The 17,746-nt window shown below is 44.3% G+C and overlaps 2 protein-coding genes across 2 annotated transcripts; both read left to right on the top strand.

Annotated features, from left to right (window-relative positions):
* The first annotated feature begins 614 nt into the window (after positions 1-614).
* Positions 615-4,319, top strand: LOC123182010 (bZIP transcription factor 39). The gene is made up of 2 exons (XM_044594444.1): positions 615-2,248; positions 3,525-4,319. The coding sequence occupies exons 1-2, from the start codon at positions 754-756 to the stop codon at positions 3,986-3,988; spliced, it is 1,959 nt and encodes a 652-aa protein (XP_044450379.1). The 5' UTR covers positions 615-753; the 3' UTR covers positions 3,989-4,319.
* A 1,331-nt stretch (positions 4,320-5,650) lies between these two features.
* On the top strand, positions 5,651-14,849 carry LOC123182009 (uncharacterized protein Cbei_0202). The gene is made up of 13 exons (XM_044594443.1): positions 5,651-6,083; positions 6,452-6,514; positions 7,930-8,361; positions 9,137-9,208; positions 9,525-9,650; positions 9,746-9,958; positions 10,796-10,843; positions 11,750-11,911; positions 12,008-12,169; positions 12,576-12,669; positions 12,747-12,865; positions 12,948-12,992; positions 14,420-14,849. The coding sequence occupies exons 1-13, from the start codon at positions 5,688-5,690 to the stop codon at positions 14,654-14,656; spliced, it is 2,169 nt and encodes a 722-aa protein (XP_044450378.1). The 5' UTR covers positions 5,651-5,687; the 3' UTR covers positions 14,657-14,849.
* The last annotated feature ends 2,897 nt before the right edge of the window (positions 14,850-17,746 follow it).

The raw sequence follows: 17,746 nt of genomic DNA, 5'->3' as shown, positions 1-17,746 counted from the left end.
ACGCAACGGAAAAGCTCACACCAAAAAATGATGAAGGCACGTGTTACGCAGCCCGCTGCGACCACATCCTACTAGCCTCCAAAGGACGGATCTGAGAAATAAGCAAACACGAGAGGATGCTTCTGTAAAATCTGTTGAAAAACGGAAAGCACATTCATTCATCAGAATTTACTTATCCGGAGCAGCCACATTTCCTGCACCACTCACTGACCCACCAACCAGAGCCAGAACCTTCCCACCCAGAACCCTCCACACACCACTTTTACCCCACTCACCTTCACCCACGCCCCCCCACACACACCGCACCGGGCACAGCGGGCCCGCGGCCCCACGCGTCAGCGCGCGCCGTCCCGGCCGCCTTAACTTCGGCGTTACTCACGTCGGACTACCGCTTTTAGCACCCCACCCGAACGGCAATCCTAGATCTAGCTACTCCCCGCGCAGCCACACAGCCGCACAACCGCACCGATCGGGACACTCTCTACCCCCGATGACACGCGGGCCCGGTACGAAGCGGGTCCCTTTCGCCACGGACTGAAGGGAGAAGAAATCCGGATCCGCACCGCACGTCCCGAGCACGAGGCACGGGCTCGTCAACACCCGACTCCGTCCACTCCGCCCCGAGTTTCCGAAATCCAAATTCCTACACCACTCCTCCCTCCCTCCTCCTCCCGTTCCGCGCCTGCACCGCGCCTCGATGGATGCCGCCCAAAACCCTAGGCTGAACTGAACCCTCCTCCCCGAGACGCGGCCATGGCGGAGCCGGCCCTCCTCGACCCCTCCTCCCACTTCGACCTCCGCCACTACCCGCCCGGCCTCTTCGACCCGGACCTGCACCTCGCGGACGACGACGACGACCTGCCGCTCGGGAATTTCGGCCTCGGCCTCGGCGGCGCCGGCGGCGACTGCGACGACCTCGACTTCGACCTGCCCGCGGATTTCTCCGTCGAGGACTTCCTCCTCCGCTCCCCTGAGCGGAGCGACTCCGCCGAGGGCTCTGCCGCCGGATCCGGCCCCACCGCATCCTCGTCCTCCCCCGCCGCCTCCGGCACCGGCTCCGCCGTCGCCGACGCCAGCTGCGAGGTCAAGCACGAGGAGTCGGACGAGGGGAGGAGCGCCGCCGCCCCTAGCTGGGGCCTGAAGCGGAAGCCGGCGAGCCCCGCCCCCAGCTCGGAGGCGGCCAAGTGCCGCCGATCCGGGGACGGTGAGGTCTCCCCTTCCGCGTCGGCCTCGCGGCCCGCCGTGGACTCCGACGAGGGAGGCGCCGTCGGCGAGGGGGAGGACACCAGGCGGGCGGCGCGGCTGATACGGAACCGCGAGAGCGCGCAGCTGTCTCGGCAGAGGAAGAAGCGCTACGTCGAGGAGCTGGAGGAGAAGGTCAAGTCAATGAACTCGGTCATAAACGACCTCAATTCCAAGATCTCCTTCATTGTGGCCGAGAATGCAACACTGCGGCAGCAACTCGGTAGCGGCGGCGGGAATTGCGCACCGCCTGGGATGTATCCACCGGGAGCAGTGCCCGGCATGCATTTCCCTTGGGTGCCTGGGTATGCCATGCGGCCTCATGGTTCCCATGTCCCTCTTGTACCAATTCCTCGGCTAAAGCCGCAGCAGCAGGTGACCGCAACCAAGGCCACAAAGAAACCAGAGAACAAGAAGGCCGTGGACAGCAAGAGCAAGAGCAAGACCAAGACCAAGAAGGTGGCAAGTGTTAGCCTTCTCGGTTTGATGCTTGTTATGCTCGTCTTTGGTGCTTTTGTTCCAGGGTTCAATCACAATTTTGGATTGAGTGGGGGAAGTGACAATGCAATGTTTAGGAATTTTGGTCAGCCTCATGATAGGGTAGTCAATGTCAATAACCATGGTCAAGCACCTAAAGGGGGTTTGAACAATAGTGACATGACTGGTGTTGATTCTGGAATGATGATTGGGACTGATGGCAGTGCTGACCAGAAGCATCAACCTCCACTTAACTCAAGTGAGACCTTGCCTGCTTTGTTGTATGTGCCAAGGAATGGAAAGCATGTCAAGATCAACGGCAATCTGATTATTCATTCTGTGCTTGCAAGCGAGAAAGCGGTAGCACATGGGACTTCACAACACAACCGTGACCAGTCAGGTATAGATCACAAAGAGACAAGTACAGCCATAGCTCGTCATCTATCACTGCCTGGAAACAATATGAATCCACAAGAGAAATCCCCGGTAGATGGACCATTGCCGCAGTGGTTTCGTGAAGGAATGGCAGGTAAGCAGAACAATTGTTTGTCAATCTAGTATTCTTGTTTTTTTGTGAATTGTGATACTGCAGCTATGAATTCCATTTATTATCCAAACTATTATTTCTCTGTTGCATCGACACATCATGATGTGATATTTTAATCAAGAAGGTTCCCACATTATCTTACTTTCAAGAGAGACCAAATGCTACAGAGAATAATATTACCAAGTTAAAATAGAAGTCAAAAGGATTGAACTGATTGTCCATGAGTCATTAAGAGAAGTAGAATGTATGTTAGATACGAATAACATCACTCAACTATTCAGGAAATGGGAACCCAAATCTATATTTAATGTCGCAAACAAGTAAATCTAACACTTCAACCATCCAGCAATGGGAACAATGTCTTTATTTATGCCCTCCTTTTAACAATCATGTACTCCCTCCGTCCCCAAATTTTTGTCTTAGATTCGTCTAGATACGGATGTATCTAATACTAAAACATGACTTGATACATCCGTATTTAGACAAATCTAAGACAAGAATTTTGGGACGGAGGGAGTACAAAAGAGCTCAGTAAACAGTAATGATATTATTACTTTTTATTTGTAAAAGTAATTAAAAGTCAAAGGATTGAAAAGATTGTCTGTGAGTCATTAAGAAAAGTAGAATGTATGTTAAATCAGAATTATGTCACTTAATATGCCATCATATATTATGACATTGCAACTATTCAGGAAATGGGAACTCAACTCTATATTTAATGTTGCCAAACAAGTAAGTATCACACTTTTAGCAATCACATAAAAAAGAGCTCAGTAAATATTAGTGTTATTGTTGCTTTTTATTTGGAAACTGTCTTATACAGCGATTATCATGTAGACTCTGCCCTGAAGAGCCTTAATCCCTGACAAAAACTTATCTGTCAGTACAACCTGTGTTCAAGCTCTATGCTAGCAAAATAGTAGAATCATGGTATGCTGCTTGAAGCATATTTCAAACACGTGACTGAGCAATGTTACTGATTATTTCACAACTTCAATTTGCTGTATATTTCAAGTACTTTATTGCAATATTTTCTTTTCACGTAGAAGTGATAACTGCTAAATGTTCACAAACTCGTAGGAAAACTAGTCTGAACTCATGTGCCTTATGTTTTTGTGGTGTTGTCAAGTTTGTTACTGGAATAATTGTTCTTTGGTCTTGTTGATGAAGTCTCCTACAGAAAACTTGGTTTTCTATTGATACTCTTTGAGTGTTATTGCACTGTCTCTTACTCTAATTCTGATGCAACAATTTTCAGGGCCTATCCTAAATTCTGGAATGTGCAGTGAGGTATTTCAGTTTGACGTTTCCGCTGCCACCAATTCCGGTGGCATAATACCTGCTTCTCCAGCTGTGAACTCCTCGAGTGTTAATGCTACTCGAAAGGTTCCAACACCAGCTCCTGCTTATTACGGCAAGCTGAAGAATAGGAGGATCATGTACAATGAGGCGATTCCACTCACTGGGAAAACGGCGAACAACACAGGGCCTTTCAACAGAACTTCTGAAAGCAGCAAGTTACCTGATAAGAAGCCAGCATCGTCGGTAGTTGTTTCTGTGCTAGCTGACCCCAGGGAGGCCGGTGACGGAGATAGCGATCCAAGGATGACCCCGAAGTCCCTCTCCAGGATATTTGTTGTTGTTCTCCTTGATGGTGTCAGATATGTCACATACTCCTGCACCCTTCCTTTCAAGAGTGCCAGCCCTCATCTTGTAAACTAACCAATAATCATGGGGGTCGATGTGTTGTCATGGTTCTCAAGCAGCTTTGCTGGCCCCGACGAATCTGATGGCCGATAGATTAAAACGACCTGATGCTGTTGTCTAACCAAGGAATGAACTTTCTATTCACTCGGCCTGAGGTAATTCAAGTTTGTCGAAGGTTTGAAGTGGTGTGAGCTAAATGTGGTTCTGCAGTTTTAGGCTATGAGTGCAGTTTCTGTGCTGCTGTGATATAACCAGGATCTTATGCTGTACTCTAACCTTGTTGTTATAATGTAATACTGTTTGAGGAACTTTTAAGACAAAATATACATGTAGTTTTATCTCTCCAGATCATATATAGTCGCGACTAACTTGTTCATGTGTCGTCTGTGACAAATTGACCCCTGTTTGATGGAAATTATTTCAATCTGGATAAACTTATGAGGTGCACATTTCAAATGAAATACTGTACTTCGATAAGCATAATACTGAAAATGTAATGATCTCTGCAAATACAGTTGGTTCTGAATTCTGACTGGATGGCGATGGTAACCAGCTTGCTAACGAAAAACGGCTGCAGGCATAATACCAGTTCAGTTCTGTAGCCATCCCATAACCGCAGGCGATATAGAGTTTGAATTTACAAAAAGAAGAAGACGTTACGCATGAAAATCCATCGAACAAAACGGATTTGTTGTTAGAATTAATGGGCTAGGCCCATAGCAATTTCTGAAATCTCAAAGCCCATGTGTAAAATGGCAAGTGGTGGTGCTAAGTTTAGTCTCACCTTGGAAATTGAAGAAGAGTTGGACCTCTTTATATAGTGGGTTCTCTCCACCACTCTAAGTGGTGTGTGAGAAGAGAAAGGGAAAACCACACGCGTGTGCTCGCTCGCTTGCCGGGCCGGGCCGTGGCGTACATGTGCGTGAATGGTCTGCTGAAATCCGGTCCGTCTCCTTGCAGGAGCGCAGCTTCCTTTTGCCGTTTTATTTTTATGTCTTGGCAGACAAGTTTTTGATTTCTTGTCCGGTAAGTACACGAATTAGAAACCGAGTCGGTTTGGGATTGTGGTCGCGACACAATACCGCCTCTGGTCCTAATATATATACAGCTACCGGCTGCGGCCAGAGACACACCGAAAAACACCTAGGGTTTTGCCTCATCTCACAACTTGCGCCGCCATCGTAGTCTACTCCATCCCAAACACCGGCGTGCATCGGCGCGTGGGAGAGTAGGTCTCCGGAACCGTTCGTCTTTGCGATCCTGCACCGGGAGAGGACGAATTAGGTTTTTGGGAAGCGCTGTGCGCGACTGCTCAAATTCGTCATCACGGGTCGTCTTCCGTCCAAGTCGGGCGGTGCTACTCATCGTCGTATTCATCGCCGTCAGCAGTAGATCGTCGCCAACATCGTCATCAACACTGTCGCACCCATAATAGCTAACGATCAGTACGTCCAACATCCTCTGTTCATGTCTGTTTCTACAGCTATTGTTACGTGTTTGCTGCTGTTATGCATGTCTTGCTGTTCTTCTAGTTTGCTAGATTATTGCATGCTAGTATCTCTTCCAGTCATGAATTATTTACTGGAATTAATCATGAACTTGCCTAATATTCCAACATTTGTAGTCTCTTATAAAATGCCCCCCTGTAAACCAGGCTAAAACCCACGTTATCCGCAGGGGCAGAAACCCCCTTCCATCTCCAGCCCCATCCGCCATGGCGCTTCACACTGTCTCAGGCATCAAGCTCCCACCCTTCTCCCTCCCGCCTCCCCACCTCCACCTGGGCGCGAACCCCGGCGGCGGCGGCATAAGCAGCGGCCTCTACGCGAGCAGCGCATTCCCGCGACGCCGATGCGGCGCGCTCGCCGCCGTCGTGCGCTGCGCGAGGCGCACGGGCAAGCGGCGGTACCCGTCGGAGAAGAAGCGGCTGGATCGGCGCCACAAGGAGCAGCTCCGCCAGACCGCCCCCGAGGAGGGCGGCGTGGCCCGGGAGGCTGGCTTCTGGCGGCTCTCCAAGCTCGCCGTCCCCGCCAGCGACGACCCCGGCAAGGACTTCCTCGGCGTCTCCCCGCCGCTCCTCCAGGCCATTGCCAAGGCCCTCAAGTTCCCGGTACGCTTGCATACTGCATTTTCTGACGTGTGGCCATAATCCCAACCGTATCTAATCAATCAGGAAATGGCTGGATGAGTGTTCTATGCACTGTACACTGTACACAATTTTGTTATCCAAATGACCACCTGCGGAGAGCAATTTGAAATGTTCCGCTATATGATATTTCCTGCTATACCTTCGACACTGTTTGATTTGAAGCTCCATCCCACTGTGGTTCACATTTGTTGTTACCCATGTTACAACGTCTCTTGTTGTAATTGCCGCCGGCTTGCTGTTATTGCAGTTTTTTCATATCCTTGTGCTCATGTTTTATGCTGTTAGATCTTTTCTATAATTGTTATGCTCTAATCGACTCTCCTGCGCAGGTCGCTTCTATGCTCCCTGAAGAGGCCTTCTCTGTTATCCGCAAGTCATTTGATGCACGCAAGGTTCTTAATGAACTTATATAATGCCTATCCTATTTAATATTGCTCCTCCTGTATATATATATGGGATGACAACTTACTTGTCATAAAATACTTGCTGTTTGAGGTGCTGAAACGATGCAGTCAAACTGGGTTAAGCTTTGTAAAAAAATACTCATGCAGTTGAAATGAAAGCCAATGTAGTAAGCTCGTTTGCTTCTCCAGTTAATTTACCATCTTTTTGTTGACGACTCCACATATGCCATGAAAATAATCTTTATTTGCATGCCAGGCTGCAAACATTATATGCATACCCACACTGACAATTTTGTGGGGGTGCCAGAATTAGTCATATGGTGTCAATTTTTTGTCGTGTTGCAGAATAGTACATAATATTTTGTTCATATTCTGGTTTTCCTCTTGCTTTTGTACCATCTTTTGTTTCCCTTGCTTGGTTAGTATTTTGTTCCAGCGAGTGTAATCTAACGCCATGCGTCACACTGCTAGACACATTTTGTATCTCCTTAGAATGAAGTAATTTCTCATTCTTAATTCTACATTAGTTGCGGAAACTACCAAATTTTGTAAATATTTTCACATAATACCAGGTTATTCTAGCCAAAGTTGCGTTGTCTACCAGGGTTACTTTTTCCCGACCCGTGTGCCTACTTCTCTGGCCCATAGAAGGTACCACATTGGACACAAAGTGGTGTTGATCAGTACGAGCAGCCCTTAATCGAGTCTGGGAACAAATCACATAGATATCTTTGTAACTGTTTGACACTCCGTTCATTGTGTCACTTGTCTTTATGATTATACTCGGGCCAAGACTGCTTGTACGCATTGATGCCACCTATCTCCAGCATGGTGCTTGTGAGTGGGCCTGAGGTGTCATCTAGCGGGTAGGGTAAAATCTAAGCCCGTCATAGAGCGCCGCATTTTTGCAAAATAATCTGGTATTGTCTGCAGAGATTTGTAATGCCCTGTAATTTGCGCAAATAGCATAGATTTAGCAAGAAAAAAAAGGGTATTTATGCTGTCTGATACTTGGTGTACACTTATTTGATCTGGGGATTTTATACTAAAGTTATTTTTACAGTGTAGAATTGTAGATGCTCATATAAATTGAAATAATATGTGATTGATGTGAATTCTATTTATTGCAGCGATTGGTTATTCATGTGGTTACCCAATCTAATTATACTCAATGATATCTGAAATTTATCGTAATATTTTTTGGTAGACGGTTCTGTGTTGCACATTTTTTGCTTCATCCGTGTTGCGACTGTGGCCACGTGTGTTTCTAGTGACGTTGGATTTTTTAATCTACATGCACCGGGCTGCCCTTTTTTTTTTACTGTATTTCAGTATGCAGATTGGTTATCACTTTATCTGAATCGTTTCTTTGTGAATGAATAAACCATGTTTTACATTTACAGATTTTGAAAGAACCTCAATTTGTTTATACTGTTGATGTGGATGCTAAGAAGCTTCTGGACATGGAGCCAAGGACATGGGATTTTATTGCTAGACTGGAACCCAGGCTTGGAATTGTAGAATATATGTCCGATGAGAGGGTAGCAACTGATCTGATCAGTATGCTTAATGTTCATAACAAAGTCTCCGATGATGAACATGGTATCAGGGATACTGTTAATAATGGCTCGATCAGTCCCACACGAATGAAACCAAGGGTGGCAATTGTAGGAAGTGGTCCATCTGGGTTGTTTGCTGCCCTTGTGTTAGCTGAACTTGGAGCAGAGGTTACCTTATTGGAGCGTGGCCAACCTGTTGAGCAAAGAGGGCGTGACATTGGTGCACTAGCAGTTAGACGAATTCTCCAATCAGAAAGCAACTTTTGCTTTGGCGAGGTATACTGTTTGTTCCTACTGTACTACCAAGACATCACTGGACAATCACATAATTGCTTTGATCAGTATTCAAATAGGTAGTTGTTGACAACGTGAATTGTCTAATAGATGACTATCTTTTCGTTAAACATAAACATTATCAATCATGTGATTCGGCAAATACTAGTGATAGTTCTCTTTGTTCAGGTGATAAAATGGAATTGATTATTATGTCAAATTATGCGTACATGTATCTTAGAAGAGGTGGTTTACGTCTGTGCTCTGTATGTGAAATAGCATAGGGGTTTCTTCTTTGATACATGTTCCAATCAGGTGTATTAGCTGGTGCATGGATTAGTGCATCCCAATAAATGCACTCTCCTAATTATATGACCTGTAAAGTGTACAGAGACATATTTTAGACATTAATGCATCTGGCATAATCTCAGATTGCTTGAAATGAATTATGCAGAAAAAATGTGTAATAATCTTCACATTTTTTTACTGCAGCTAATTTAATAATTCAAAACCTAACTAATGCATGCTTGTTCTGAACTCATGTTCTTCATTGTTTGAGGTCTGCTTTTCCATACATTTTTGTGAATTTTAAAAGGTTATTTAATCAAATGATCTTTGCAAGTTGGGTTGATGGCATATAGGGCAATGCCTATTTTTTTGAAGTATCAATTACCTACAATGGAACTTAAATGATTGACCAAACCACTATTCCCTTGTTCCATGTTCCTTAAAAGATCAAGTCCATCAATTCTTGATCTTCTGTTCTTAATCATAGCAGGGTGGTGCAGGTACATGGAGTGATGGGAAGCTTGTGACCAGGATAGGGAAAAACACTGATGGTGTTCAGGCTGTAAGAATCTTCCTGCTCTACCTCAATGGATGCTTAGCTTGCAAATTAGAAATTCTTCTAAAAAGTGTTATCTGTAATTATGATGCAATAATGCAAGCTTAGTATCTGTTGGCTGCCAGAGTTCAAGACTCTGGTGGTAACCAGTAAGTTGCTCCCCATACTGGTCATGGATAGTATGGTAATTTTTTGCCAATGTTTTGAATACATATCCATCAAAATAGGAAGATCTTTTGCATAACATAATATCCTAGACTTTCTAGTTCAAAACTGACCATTTATATGTGTTTAAGCTATACCGCGGGGTCTTGGATTTCAGGTGATGAAAACATTTGTTCATTTCGGAGGTCCTCCAAACATTCTCATTGATGGAAGACCTCACTTGGGTACAGATAAACTTGTTCCTCTGTTGCGGAATTTCAGACACCACTTAAGAGAGTTGGGCGTGAGTTGAACATAGCAGTCTTCATTGAAGCTTTGCTGTTATTTTGTTATGTAAGCCTTCATGCACCAATGTATTCTGTTTTATGTTTGATGCAGGTTGCCATAAGATTTAATACTAGAGTAGATGACTTTATAGTGGAAGGAGGGCAGGTCAAAGGAGTTGTGGTTTCTGATTCAAATCTACAGCCAGGTTCTGTTGATCAGAAACTATCATTCGATGCAGTTGTGTTAGCAGTTGGGCACTCAGCTCGTGACACATACAGTATGCTTCTGAGGCATAATGTAGATGTAACCCCCAAGAATTTTTCTGTAAGTTTTCTTATGCTGGTTAAGGCAGTTTCTACTTCACTGGTACTTGTCAATAATTTGATGGTCAGATAGCAGACAAGCCACGGCGTAGAATTTGAGACCATGTTTGGGTTGGATATTAGGTTACATAAGAGGCACATTGGTCTTCAAACCAAACAAAAATAGATATATTAGATGGAGTTTGCTTTCTTTGTCGATCAAATATCTCGGGTTGAGAATATTGTACATGCCACTGAGTAAATACTAGCAGACACTTTTTGCCATGTTATATAGATGCTCTCTATTTCAAGTTGTCAACAATCTTATCCTATTTCGCTCTCCTTTACACCGTATAGATAGAGAAAAGGCTCTTCTAATACAACGTGCAATTTGGTGCATGCTCAAGAAAAAGACTTAGATAAAAGGCCATATCATATTATATCAGGACGTTGTATTGTATTAGGAATTTAAGGTCCAAACTTGATGCTACATACCTCAGAGGTAAATCAAGCAAGAATACATATTTTTCTCTATATACTACAGTATCTGTCACTCCCTTTAGTTCTCTCACGTCTATGATAGTTATTTCGTTAGAACCAAGTTCACAACAAGGTATTGGTAGAATAGTGTTTTTTTAGTACTTAAACTAGCCAATCTAGGCATTTTAATCGGTTATTTTTATTATTTAATTGGCCTAACGTAGGTCTTGGCTGGATATCGCCTCCTTGTGGCATTATGTCTTTTGCCCATATTATCTTTGCCAATTGCAAGCACTTATTTTTTTCTTCATTATATGAAGGAAAGTATGGCAAATTATTTTCTCTTCAGTCCATGTGACAGCATTGGTTATTCTTACAGGTTGGTTTAAGAATCGAGCACCCCCAAGAACTGATAAACAACATCCAAGTGAGGCATATTTCATTTGTTCACACCAACGTTTTTCTGAATGATACTCGCCTAATGTTTAGCTTTATTTCAATGTTGATATTTAATTTCCAGTAATTTCATATTCTGTATTTCGTGAACTCATAATTGGTGATTGTTAAAGGTGAAACTGAAACTAATAACTAAAGGTTTAGGATGTTGATTACTATGGCATCATGTGGAGCAATCCATTTATAAACTATGGAAAAGTACAGAAACTGCCAGTTTCTCCAATACCCTCCAACCATCAAGTTTTATTATAGGAGTAGCAGCGTGAACAGAAGCTGAAGTTAAGTTTTGGTTTTTAACTTGTATTCATTTCCTTTGCAAATTGTGATAAGTAGCCAGTTAACTATGCACTGATGAGATCTCACTCATAAAAGCATGAGACCGAGTTTGTCTTGCTGGGCTGTGTCCAAGGGCTGACCTAAGCCTTTGTGCCCACCAGTATTTTTGAGCATGGATGCTCATGGAATTACTTTTTATTGCATGATAACAATATTTGTAGTATGTGCACAATCTTTCATAGAGCTTTATATATGGACATATTGATCTTGTAGTAACTCCTAACACTCACTTATTTGCCGGCTTGATACAGCTACACCGTTGATCTTTACTCCCATAAAAAAGTCAGTTGGTGGCGGCAGTCCATCCACTTTCATTACAGCACATGTTATATTTGGCACAAACGGTTAAGATGGGAGCGGATATGGATATTTTGATTTTGCATGAACAGTTTTAAAATTCCATTTTAATGAATGGGTATTGCGCTAGTATGGGTAGCATCATACTGTATTTCAGCGTTGAAAATCAAATGTACATTGTTTTCACATAATCACATTGTATTCAAACAATCTGTGTGATATGCGTCATTGTCATCCTTTGCAGTATTCTGAATTGGCTGCTGAAGTGCAAAAAGGGCGTGGGCGGATACCTGTAGCAGATTACAAGGTAGTGAAGTCTATTGGCGAAGGAGATGTGAAGAATGATATAGAGCAAGTAGATCAAAACCGCAGTTGCTATTCGTTTTGCATGTGTCCTGGAGGACAGGTCAGTCATTTTCTTCTTGTTTAATTCACCTTTCTTTCTTTAATACATCATCAAGTATCGGAATCCTGTTCTTGAAATACGGAGACATGCCTGCAGGTTGTTCTAACTAGCACAAACCCATTGGAATTGTGTGTCAATGGTATGTCATTCTCACGGCGAGCGTCTAAGTGGGCAAACTCAGCTCTTGTGGTCACTGTATCATCTCATGATTTTGAACCATTTCAATCCCATGGTTCTCTTGCGGGCGTAGAGTTCCAGGTACTTGTTACAATCCCCTTAGGTAACTGAAATGCTTAATAATTGCATTGCCATCACCATGAAAAATTGGCTACATTGACCCTCTGGATTATGTGCCTTAAAATGACTTTGTGATAATGGTGTCAGCAGTACAAGATTGTCTAGAAGACAACCACATGATTGCAAAAGTACAAATAATCCACTTGGACATAATTGCTTTCTCGAATGTTTGATTCCTTTACTTTTTCAATGTTAGCTGGTTCGCTGCACTTCTATTTTTTGAGAAACCACAAAAGCCTTGCATCTTGATGCATTGATAGAAAGGAGAGTTTGAACTCAGCAACATTTCTTTTTGCACCTGTACTACAGTCTGATGACAGTTTCCCCCTTCTGTTAGCTTATGAATTATCTGTAACTTTGAAAACAGAGAGAGTATGAAAGAAGAGCAGCTATGATGGGGGGAGGGAATTTTGTTGTCCCTGCACAGTGTGTCACAGATTTCATCAGTAACAAATTGTCAGGTACTAATTGTATACTTAAGTCTTGTCAGTTCCTAATGATACACATTTCCTTTTATTTACTATGTTACCTGTTTCAGTTACAACTCTCCCACCATCAAGCTATAGGTTGGGAGTTCGTCCATCCAAACTCCATGAGTTATTCCCTCCTTACATTACTGAAGCTTTACAACAATCAATAATGATGATTGACAAAGAGGTTTGAACTATGATTTTCTTTCTTCATTTTGCAGCTTTGACTTTCCATCTTCCTGACCCATTTTGCAATGCGATATTTTCAGATGCCAGGCTTTATTTCTAGTGAAGCCTTACTTCATGGTGTAGAGGTATGCAAATTCTTACGCGACAAGCTCAATGGTTTCCTTATTGTTTTACTTTCTTAAAAATGGTGGTTCACTTGATGAATTCCTACACGATGTATTTAAACACCAGGGAGTCTTGTGTTAGCCTTACGCAATCAACGCCATGACCACTGGATGGTAGCTGGTTAGTCTAATAGAAACATTCTGGTGTACTGGCATGTGGTCTGCAATTCTTTGACTTTTAGTAAAACAGTTGTCGGCTGTTAGTCACAGCCTGTGCAGGGTAATGCAATAGTGCCTTTTGCTTCTGGCAGGTGTGAGAACACAATATTGGAGCATGCTCTGAATTATAATAGAAAATACAAAGTGTAGGCCTGCAGTTGAGTTTAGGAAACGCTGAATCTAGTTGTACTTCCTGCAGAAGAGCCTGCAAAATCAGGGAATATTTGAAAATTATAGTTAAGTGGTGGCAAGGTGGCCTGTTGGTACAGCGGGGTTCTGTAGTTACATGCTTTAGCCTGTGACAGTGAGATTGGAACCTGTTGTGCAAACACAACTGTTAATTGTGCTTTTTCTTAAATATCTCTTGTTCTGGTTAATTAAATTTGGGCCAAGGTTGAGCTGTAAATCCATTAGAGTAACCTTTATGAAACGGAAAAAAGAATACTTTTAGTTTGTTTGGGCCTGCCAGGCTAGGCTAAAGCCATAGGACATTATAAATTTAGTTTACAAAATCGAGTATCTTCCTGAATGATACCCTGAATAGGTGCATTTTTTGGTTGTTCTCCTGAATGCTCATTCATATTCCACTTTAAATGATCCCAATATATAGTCTAGCCTAGATAGTGCAATTGTAACTAGTATAGGCTTTTAGCTACTTGATTCACTATCCCCTAGATTCTGTCCTACTTATTGGTAATGTGCACTTCCCCTCTGACAAAGATGCATCACCTTCCATTCAACCTTCTCTGGCCACTTTGATTGTCATATTTGCATATACCGCTGGTTTTTATTTCAAAATTTTGTCTTTATTCTTCATCCCCTTACCATTTTTGTCTCAAATTATATGCTAATCCGGTAACCTGTATAACTTCCAACTCTCATCTCTAACTTGACTTTAAATTTGAGAGAAACCCCTGCACCAGGACAAATGCAAGTCATTCAGGCGATTTTTTCAGGAAACTGGTGAAAAATATTTTCAACATCAAGGAGAATACTTTTAGCTCTCTTAATATTCATTGGCATGTGTAAATTATCTGCCAGTTCCGCAGCATGAAAAGATGCAATGTGAACTGTCATATCCACTGCATAAGTTCATTTATGTGCAATCTTTTATCTTTTCTTCTTTCTGTGGCTGGATTTCTATATCTTTGGTGGTACAGTTATGTGTAGTGTTACCTCTGCATCCCCCCTTCCCTTTTATTCATTATATATTTGATGCCTGTTTACAGACTAGAACGAGCTCCCCCTTGCAAATTTCACGACACAGGGAGACATACGAGAGCACGTCACTGCAAGGGCTGTATCCAATTGGGGAAGGTGCTGGCTACGCAGGGGGCATAGTAAGTGCTGCTGTGGATGGTATGTATTGTGGTTTTGCTTTAGCAAAACAGCTTTCTCTGTTCGCTGGTGATATAGAGGCAATTTTTGGCAAAGCGCAAAAACAAACAGGTTCTGTAAAATATTGAGTTCCGATTCCTAGTTATTTGTTCACACTTCATAGGCCCTAGATTGTTGACAATTTTGCCATGGAAGAAAACTGTGGAACTGTACTCGTAAAGAAATTCGAGTCTGATGTAAAGAGAATAGGGATGCTATAGGGGTTAACATTATGTATAACAAAGGCAACTTCTTAAGAAGGCAGCAGTTTCCAGTTGTTTCTGTCATGGTGGCAACTTAACATTGTGGAGATCACTGCCTAAAGTAAATCACAGTTATAAGTTTTGAAAAAAGGTTGTTTGTTCTTCTGTTTTGAAGGAGAGATTTAGCCACATCAGCTTCAGTTCTGCAAAAGCAAAATGACGCTATATTTCTCAAATTATTTGTGTATTGCATGTTTGCTGTTAGACTTTACAAACATTGACCCCAGTTTTGTCTACAGTCATATTTACCCCAGTTACTTATTTAGTTTTCTTATATGTTAAGTATCTTGTCATATACATCACGAGGAAACAGTATACACCATAGGTCACGGGAGACAATATGTTCCTTGCTTATGCGGTTAGAGCTTCCTTGCCTATACTATATGCTCCTTGTTGGTCCAAAATAAATGCTTATAGGGTTAGAGTAATTTAATAAATCATTTATGGCAGCAGAAGAGCGACGAGTGTTGGAAGTGATACTCCATTTGCTCTTTTCTGTTTGATGTTTGCAATCTGTGCCGTCAAATTTCTAGTTTGCTCCGCAACATTGAGATCGTCGGAGTTGAAAAATGCCATTGCGAATAGACAAGGAACTGTAAACAAATTCTTCATGATGCTCTGACATGATATTCCATCGCAATGGACAAATCTTGTATCAAAGTCTGCACACCTCGGTCCTCGGACACAAGTAACTGAAACCACACATCTCTCCCAAGTGGGCACCGAACCATGAGGTGATCCATGGATTCATGCATGATGCCCCTGATCACAAGGAAGCCAACCTGGCGGCCGAGGAAGACCCCTTCTCTCTAATCGGTCTGCCGTACAGCATCTGTTCCGCAGCAGAAGCCATGTGAAGAATTTCTCCTTCGGAGGTGCAATGTTTCTCGAGAGAGAGTTGGCTGGCCATAGAAGAACGCTTGGTAGGCAGAGATGAAGCAGTAGATTACCATTAGCTGAGGCCGCCATGTGAATGTATCATCCTGATAACAGGGTAACTTGGCATCGCTCAATCATCTCCATTTCTCTTTGCGCATCCCAAACATGCACTGTACACCACTAGAGTGTCAGAAAAGAAAACCCTACTTTTCGCCGTGAGCTGATCCTGCTGTTCGTAATGCATGCATGGTCCATTGATCCTCATGGGCTGCATACACAGCAGGTGTTGCTGAAAAAGCGTGTCAACTGTCAACTCCGGTATTGGTTTCGTCACCTTGGCGGCCAAGTATATATCTGTAGATTACACGCACTGTTTGGATGGCTGACAGCCTGACACAGCTTGATTTTTACCAGGTGGTACTATAACCCAAATTAGCTGGTTGGTCATGCCATATTTACCATACCTATTACGGACGGGACCGTTATGAGTGATCATTAGCTAGCTAGCTAGCGCTGACTGCTGAAGCCACTTGCTTACGAGTCATCCACCGGTTCCACTTGGAACCGCATCTAATATTTGAGAGATTTGAGTGGCACAAACTGTGGTGTCACTGTAAACATCATTGTCAATCGTACCATTGCATCGTCCTTAGCCAGTGGCCAGATATTTCGTGGACCGGCCATTGCTCGATACCTTTGATCGCCTTGAACTTTTTAGATTGTGTGTTTGATGGGTGCCACTTGTGGCACTAGAAATGCTGCGGAGATAAATATCTTTGCCGCCCAGCATCATTGGAAACCTAGTCTCAACCCGGAAAAGGGCCAGCGAGCGTTCCTCTCAGTCGCCGGAAGTGCAGCGCATGATGCCTGCCGAGGACCAGGCAGCAGCAGCAGCAAGTTGCAATAGTGTCCGTCTCCTTTTCGTTCGTTGCCAGAGAGGCTAGGCTCACAGAAGCGCACGAAGCCGACCTGCGCGGTGCTGCCGCCACTGCGCGTACCCGTGGCCTGCTGAGCCGTCGACGTCGATCGCCGGTGTGCAACGGCCAGCGGGCGCGTCTTGGCACTGTGTTCCCTGAGTGTGATCTGCACGCATGCGCGCGCGGCGCTTGGAGTCTTACGACTGCCCGGGGTTTGTTACGATGAGTTTAAGCAAGCTATAGGTATTCGGCGGACATTGGTGTAGGAAGTTGATGCGACTCTTGTGGTGTTGAAAAGCGGGGTAACAATGTGAAATGGATGTGGCTAGATGTCAGTCGACTGAGACTTAGACCCTGTTTGTTTCAAGGGACTTATTGGTTTAGGGACTTAAAAAAGTCCCTATAAGTCCCATCTAAACCAAACATGAGGGACTTATAGGGACTTATTGGGGTCATTTGGGACTTATTAAAAAAGACTCTCAGGGAGGAACTTATTGGGACTTATCGTATCGATCTGGACGCACCCCCCGCATCGCCCCGCACGGCATCGCCCCGCACGAAGCCCCGCCCCGCTCATTCCCCTCCTCCTTGCCCCGCTCGTTCCTTGCCCTCGCCCCAATCGCCGCCGCCGCCCTACGCCCGCAATCGCCGCCGCCATGGCCGATGAGGAGGACGAGATCCCCTTCTTCTCTCAATTCCCCTCGTCTCAACAGATTTCTGAAGGCTCATCCGCCGGTGCAAATCTCGGGAGGGGAATGGGTTTCTTGGATCTCAACAGCAACATCGACGGCTTCCCGGAGTTGGGCTCGTACCAGCAACTCCTTTTCGACCAGTCGGTCGGTCATGGCCTTCCTTCGGTTGGAGCTGGTCGTGGGAGGCCCGTGCCCCAGGGCGGAGGAGGCTGAGCACGGTCTCGGAGCACGGGAGGCCGAGCCGGCTCTCACCTGCGTCCGTTTGTCGCCCCGGGCGCAGCTGCCGTTGAGGGAGGCGTGATAGGGCGTGGGAGGACCATGTCGCAGGTCACCAGACGCGGTGTAGGTTGAGCCCATGTGTCCTCATCGGCCGGCAGTAGAGGAAAAGCTGCGGGGAAGCAACGTGTGTCGTCAACTGCTGCATCTTC

Source organism: Triticum aestivum, chromosome 1D (assembly GCF_018294505.1).
Source record: "Triticum aestivum cultivar Chinese Spring chromosome 1D, IWGSC CS RefSeq v2.1, whole genome shotgun sequence".
NCBI lineage: Eukaryota > Viridiplantae > Streptophyta > Magnoliopsida > Poales > Poaceae > Triticum > Triticum aestivum.
Note: the sequence above shows the minus strand (reverse complement) of the source record. Positions and strands in the feature narration are given on the sequence as shown.